General features: G+C 56.8%; 1 protein-coding gene across 1 annotated transcript in view; it reads right to left on the bottom strand.

Annotated features, from left to right (window-relative positions):
* Positions 1-1924: 1924 nt before the first annotated feature.
* CES4A (carboxylesterase 4A) overlaps positions 1925-7292 on the bottom strand; it is a 14056-nt gene continuing 8688 nt past the window's right edge. Inside the window, exons 5-8 of the mRNA XM_007457329.1 lie at positions 4509-4650; positions 4294-4427; positions 3813-3966; positions 1925-2020 (exon numbers count right to left, since the gene is read on the bottom strand). Of these exons, the coding sequence (XP_007457391.1) occupies positions 1925-2020; positions 3813-3966; positions 4294-4427; positions 4509-4650 (526 nt within the window). The remainder of the gene's footprint in view (positions 2021-3812; positions 3967-4293; positions 4428-4508; positions 4651-7292) is intronic.

The following is a 7292-nucleotide window of genomic DNA, read 5'->3' on the forward strand; positions in this document are numbered from 1 at the left end:
TGACCCAGCCCCTTGTGGCACAGGTGGGGGAAACAGAAGTGTCCTGCAGTAGATCTCTTTGGTGAACCCCATTTGTGAACCTTACTGCCGAACCCTTCCCCACTGCTTCTTCCCTTCCTCAGCCTCATCCAGAGTGTGTCCTGGGCTTAGGCCCTTCTTGTCCCTCAGTACAGGGCTCCAGCGTGTCCAGCTTGGGCTGAAAAGGAGCCAGTTGGGGGAAGGGGAAGCCTTGAAGTGGTAGTGCCTGCCCCTTTCCTTCACCCGAAGCCTCCCTGGACCGCAGAGTTTCCATTAGCTTGGGATCCCAGCCAAGCCCCTGGAGCTTCTGCCCACAGCCTGAGGGCTCCTGGAGGGCAAGACTAATGCCTCTTGGGTCTCCCAAAGCCTACAGGTGGGTGAGGCAGGTTGTGCAGGGCAGGGACCCAGTGGAGGAAGTCCATGCATTCATGCATCAGTGAAAGAGACCTGTGGCCCCGCACTGCCCACCCACCCTTCTGCCCACCTCCTCTTGCACGGGAGCGTTAATCAAGCACAAGCCGAGGCTTTCTAAAGCCAGGTCCTGCTAAGGCCTCCAACAGGGAACTGCTCTGGGCTCGGACAGCCTAGGCCAGAGCTTCGGAAGTCCCGAAGTCAAAGGACCTTGAGGCTGTAAGAGGGCCTCCCCCACCCTCCCCCCCCCCTCCGGCCCCAGCCCCGCTGCAACACTGTATCACTCCCAGCAGCATGCAAACACGCTCTTATTTTTATATCTTAAAAAACAACAAACAGGGACTTCCCTGGTGGTCCAGTGGTTAAGACGACATGCTTCCAATGCCGGGGGTGCAGGTTCAGTCCCTGGTCGGCGCCAGGGCGCAGGCCGTCGGGGGTGCAGGAGCCCTCACAGGGAGGGAAGCCCCCGTTCCGCTCACCCCCACCACCCAGCGGTGGCGAGTTGCAGCTCCCGGCGCCCTCGCGTCCGCCCGGGCTCTGGCCCCACGCCAGGCGCCTGGATCCATCACTGCAGTTGGCTGGAGGCCGGACGGCGCGTCCCCCGGGGCTCCCAGGCGGCTGGCGCTGTCTGCCGGGCAGGGAAGGCGGCGGCGGCGGCGCTGCGGGGCTGCGGTCAGCGCGGGCACAGCCGAGGGGCTGCGTCTCCCGCACTAATTGGCCCTTTCCCAGCCGCCACGGCCGGTGATTGCTGCTTCAGTGGCGGGGGATCTCGGGGTGTTGGAGGAGAGGAAGGGGCGAGCTGAGCCGCAGGGGCCCGCAGGAGACGCGTGTGCGCGCCCGGTTCCTAGGCCAGCTTTGCAGCGGTGCGCCTCCGTGCTCATAGTGGCCCGGGCGAGCCGAGGTAAACTTGGAGAAAAGCCACAGAAGTGTCCTGGGGTCTTCACCAAGATCTAATCAGTTCTGAGAACTGCTCCCTGCGGGGTAGGGTCTGGCAGGGGATTTAGGAAGGACTCTGGGTGGCCATCGGGGGATCCCAGCCAAGGCATGAAGACAGGGTGGAGACAGGGCAGTGGGTAGCCCTCTCCAACCCTCTCATCCAGGAGTGCCATCCTCGAGGAGCAGAAAGGAAGAGAGGTACCCTCCCGGGCGGATGGGGAGGGTATGAGGCAGGGACTATGGGAGGCAGGGGCCCAGCTCACCATCCAGGCTGCCTGCCAGAGTTCTTGCTTGAATTCCTAGAGAAGGTCCTAGAGTTTCCTTTATGATCCTCGCAGCTGCTGCAGCCTGACTGGCTTCTGCTGAGCTGCTCTCCCTCTAATTTGGGGAAGAATAGCTTCTGGGTGGCTGTTTGGAGAAACTCCCTTCCCCAGACCTGTGTGAGAAAGCCTGAGGAGGGGAGAACTGAGGGACCCTCAGAAGCAGGTCTGGACCAGCCTGGATCCTCAGGGCAGAATGTCCCCTGTAGGCACTGGGGTGAATCAAGCCCAGCTAAACCTCAGCCAGGTGATGAAGTGATGAAGACTCTGAGCACTGCGGTGCCACTCTGGGAAATGGCCTGTTGGAAGAGACCCCAGGCTGGGGGTGATGTCACCTGCAGGGGTGGGGAGAATTGCACCCATGAGATGCAAAAGTGGGGACCACTGGCCATGGCTGGGCAGCCTGAAGGGGCTCAGAGAGGGCAGAAGCTGGGAGGGAGTCAGGAGCTCTGGGCTGGAGTCCTAGACCTAGAACCAGTGCCGTCCTGTCTCTGGCCATCCTTGTTCTGGTCTGTTCAACGGGCCCCAGGGGTCCCAGAGGGGATCTAGTGTTGTTATAGTGGTTCTGCTGGTGTAACAACCAGAAAGGGCCTCCCTCTGCTGCTGGGCTAGCAGTGTGGGAGAGGGGGCCATATGCTTCCCAGCGTCCCAATTATCTGCACTGATAGCTCTTAGCCTTTCTCTGCTGCCCAAGTGGGAGGGAACAGCCATATCTGAGACCCCCATCCTGTCCCTTGGGCACCTCAGACTTCATGTGCCCAAAACTTGCTCCAGCCACTCCCTATCTGGGTTTTGTCACTTACCCATAGCATCCACCTAGCCCCAGGGGCCTTCCCTCTATCCTCTGGTCATCCGTATGCTGCAGCTGCCCCTGTCCTGTCCACTTGGCCTCCTGCATCACTCTGCAGCCATCCTCTACTGTCCATCCTTTCTACCTCTATTTCAGAAACAGCCCCCATTAGATATGCCACCCCCCACCCCAAGCTGGTCTCCAAGCCTCTGCTTGTGCTTCTTTTTAACCCAGTGCCAGCAGACTGAGCCAACTCTAAATGCACATCTGATTGTGTCACTCCCCTGCTTAAAATCTCCCCCTGCTTGGGACTTCCCTGGTGGCGCAGTGGTTAAGAATCCACCTGCCAATGCAGGGGACACGGGTTTGAGCCCTGGTCTGGGAAGATCCCACATGCCGCGGAGCAACTAAGCCCGTGCGCCACAACTACTGAGCCTGCGCTCTAGAGCCCGCGTGCCACAGCTACTGAAGCCTGCGCGCCTAGAACCCGTGCTCCGCAGAAGGAGAAGCCACCGCAATGAGAAGCCTGCGCACTGAAACGAAGAGTAGCCCCTGCATGCGGCAACAAAGACCCAACGCAGCCAAAAATAAATAAATAAATACAAGACTTGACCTTTAAAAAAAAAATCTTTCCCTGCTCTCCAGTGCATTTTCAATAAAGTTGCTTAACTTCTCTGGGCCTCACTTTCTTCATCTGTAGAGTGGAGAAGACTTCTCTTTTTGCAGAGGGAAGAAAGGGAATACTCTTCCTTTTGGATTGTTGAGGTTATTAACAAATGAATACACCTAAGGTGCTTAGAAGAGTGACTGGCACAGGGAATGTGCTCCAGTGTTTGAGCATTATTACTGTGGCCCACAAGGCCTTGTGTGATGTGGTCCCTGCTCACTGCCCAGCCACATGTCCCTCACAGGGCACCTGACCTTACACCCACACTACAGGAACACTCCAGGTCAGCGGCAAAGCCCAGTCTCTAACCCAGGCCTGACTCCCAGGCCTGGTCGGTGGTCCCAACCCTGCCCAGAGGGCAGATGGGGGGCTCTGTTTCAGGCATAGAGCTCTGGGGGAACGTGGAGGGCCAGGAGGTGCTGGGTGATCTTTAAGGCCCACCACATCCATAGTGTTAGCCTTGCCCTTCCTGGGCTGGCTTGGTTTTCTCATCAGTGCTGAATGTAATGGACATCCTTGGCTGTGCGGGGCGGTACCCGTGGCAGGGGTGAGGGCAGGTGTGTGGACCGGAATGTTCTTGCACATGCAAATCTTCACACGTATCTGTGCAGAACCCATAGGCCATGCGGGCCTGCGTCCCTGCTTTGGTCTATCTGGGTACTGCACTCACCAGTCCCGAGAAGCACATGGCCCCTGATGACTGGCCAAACCATGTCACCCAGCCTGGGTCTCCGCCGAAGGCTGCGATGTTCTTCGGCACCCAGCGCAGAGCTGCAACCTGGTCCAGCGGCGCCCAATTCCCGCGGGCCTGGCTATCGCCTGTGCTGAGCGCGCGGGGCTCACGATCAGGGTCCGGAGCCCCGACGCTTGGGCGCTGGGGGCTCCCGCCTCGCCCCCAGTGTCCCTCAGAGACTGGGTCTTACCACCGCATCTCCTTCCTTATAATTGGGCGCCGCCCCATTGAGGCGGTAGCAAGCACCTGTCTGCTCCAACAAGCATTAGACCATGCCCCTGTCACGCCCCTCACGCGGATACGCCCCATAGGGCGTGCCCCGTTCCTTCCGCCCAATCCTCTCCTCCCCCCTCCCTGAGCCCAAGTCCAGAGGAGGCCCCGCCCCTGGTCCCCTCCTCGGGTTCCCGGCCCCGCCCACCTAAGGAAGCCCAGGACACCGAGGCTGTGGTGCAGAAGCACTGGTACCACTTTCTCCCGGGCCGCCAATTCGGAGCCATCATACGTGGAAGCGGAGCCCACGAGGAAGGCGTGTCCTGGGAACCAGACCATCACCTGGGCGAGAAGGGCTGAGGCCTGAGCGGGACAGTGGGGTGCTTGAGTGGGATGGTGCGTGGTTGAAGGCTGAGTACTCACAGGCAGCAGGGGGTCCCGGAGCGCTCCTACTGGCACGTACACATTCGGGTACAGACAGTCCTCACTGAAATGCAGCCACTTGTATTTTTTGTGTGTGTTGAAGTACATGGAGGTGAACTGCCCCCAGGACTCCTGAAGGCACCTGTGGGCACGATGTGTGTTGGGGCCCAGCGCTGCGAGAATAGTGGGGAGAGTGGTTTCAACCCAGGTTCTACAGTGAGGGACCAGAGCCCAAAGCAAAATCCAGGCAATATGTGTGTATGTGTGTGCGTGTGTGTATCCGTGTCCTAGCAGCCTTCAATAACGTTAGGTCCAGGGATGGGAGGCAGGTTGGCACCCCCTGCCTGTGCCTTGCCTTATGGGTCTGCCTGGGAAGCGGTTCCCTGCTCCTGCTGGAGACATGTTGGTGCTGTCAAGCCATAAACCTGGGTGCCCTGGGCACCTCCTTTCCTTCATGCCCTGTCCTCCGCTCAGTCTCTGTTCTGCCTCACAAACAACCTTTGAATAGGCCCCCTCTGTCCATCTCAGGGCTGCTGCCCTGTGAAGGCCACCACCACTCTGGCCAGGACTCTGCCCCTGCCTCTTCATCTCCCCTGCAACTCATCCTCCACATGCTGGCCAGAGAGATTGATAGACAACACAAATCTGACCACGTCATTCCCCTCCTCATTACCTTCCCTGGCTCCTCCTGCCCTCATGCACCCACACTGACCTAGGCCCTCCTTTCCATCTAGTCATCTCCTTCCCAGCCATTCTTTGTTCCAAATACACATGACCCCTTGCCTCTCACCTGCAAGTCCCCGTACTTCTGTTCTGTCTACCAAATGCCTTCTCCTCTGCCCAGCAAACTCCTACTCACATTTAAGGTCCACCTTAAGTGGTGTCCCCTCTGCTGGGCACATTCCCCTCTGTGCTTCCCAAAGCTCTAGCCACCATTGACTACAGTACTGGGTTGGAGTTATTTTGATCGGTTGTTTTTACTCCCAAAGGGCAGGGATGTAGGTGTATTCATCTGATTCCTGGCGCTTGGCCCTGTGCCTTGCACTGTGTGGACATCTGGTATACTTATGGAGCTTGGGCTATTGGTCCACCTTGCCTTTTCTCCCTGCTGGCCCAGCCCTGAGGGTGGCTATTCTTATAACAGCTGGGGCTGGGCCCATTTGACTGAATGCAGGAATCCCTGTCTACCTATTCCTCAGTTCCTTTCTCTTGTCCCAGCCTGTCTTCAGTGTGTGTGTGTGTGTGTGTGTGTGTGTGTGTACACGTAGGTGTAATTCACTCCCACCTCCCTAACCCTAGAGCATCACCTGCTCCCTTTCAGTCTTCCCAACAGCACTTCAACATACCTTGGTCCAAACCTATCCTCTACCAGCCACCTTCTCCAACAACTGTGCTATCTCTCTCTTCCCCTCAAGGCCAAATGTTTCAACAAGTTGTCCTACCCTCCACCCCCACCAGCCTCTCCAAGGTCACCAGCAGGCAGCTTGTCTCTGTCTCTACAGATTGAATTCGGCCTTCCTTGCTTGACCTCTCGGCAGCAGCTAATGTTGTTAGGATGCTGTCCAATAAATCACATGGCAGCATCCCAGCAGGAAAGCCAGGCCTCTTACAGCCTAGAACAGGAGTTATAAGCATTTGAGGCATCTGTCCCCAACCCGCCACCAAAGCCATTTTCGTCAAGGTCACCAGAGACTTCCATCTTGCTAAATCTCTCCCATCATCTTACTTGCCCTGGTAGCCCCTCTGTATGGCTGACCACACGCTCCTTCTTGAACAGCTTTCCTCCTCTAGGCTTCTGTAATCCCACTCTCCTGATCTCTCTGCCACCTCACACCTCCTCTTCTTCCTGGCCTAAGCGGGAGAGTGCCCCAGGCCTCAACCCTCCTTTCTCTTTTCATGCTGATTATTCTTTCCTGAGCTGCTGTCCTTCAGGCCTAGGGCTTCCCACTGTTAACCTGCTGACGACCAGTCTCCTTCCAGCTCCATTTATCCAGACTGCCTACCCCACATCTCTACATGGATATCTATTAGACATGTCAAACTTAACATGCCCCCAAATGAACTCTTGTTTTGCCCAAACCTGCTCTTGATCTAGTCTTCTCCATTTCAGTAAATTGTACCTCTATTCCCCTTGCTGCTCTGCCCTGAAACTAGTCATTATCCTTGATTATTCTTCCCTTGTGGCTCACATCCAATTCTCTAGCAAATCCTGTCAATTTTACCTTCAAAATAAATCTGGAGCCTGACCACTCCCACCACCTCCACTGTAACTACTCTGGTCGAAGCCACCATCTCTGTAACAGCTTCCTCTCTCCCTGTTCCCCCCTTAATTGCCACCCCACAGTCTGTTCTAAGCCATCCCAGCATTCTTACACCTAACACTCCGTTCCAAAGAGCCAATGTCTGACACTTCATGGCCAATGTTCCAACAACTGACACCCAGACTTCTGTGCAAGGGACACCCCAATCTCTAAACCCCTGATCCTCAGGGTTCTAACAATGGTTATTCCATGTTCTGTCACCTGATCCATGGAGTTCCAAATAACAGTCACACAATGTTCAGAATGCCTTGGTTTCTCTTAGTGATGGCCAGTGTTTTAACAACCAACATGCTGGTGTTCTAGTAACAGTCAATCATGTTCTAACAGTGGACACCGTGTTTCTGGGCTTCCCTGGTGGCGCAGTGGTTGAGAGTCCGCCTGCCGATGCAGGGGGTGGGGGTTCGTGCCCCAGTCCAGGAAGATCCCACATGCCGCGGAGCGGCTGGGCCCGTGAGCCATGGCC

This window comes from Lipotes vexillifer, unplaced genomic scaffold (assembly GCF_000442215.2).
Source record: "Lipotes vexillifer unplaced genomic scaffold, Lipotes_vexillifer_v1.1 scaffold504, whole genome shotgun sequence".
Taxonomy (NCBI): domain Eukaryota; kingdom Metazoa; phylum Chordata; class Mammalia; order Artiodactyla; family Lipotidae; genus Lipotes; species Lipotes vexillifer.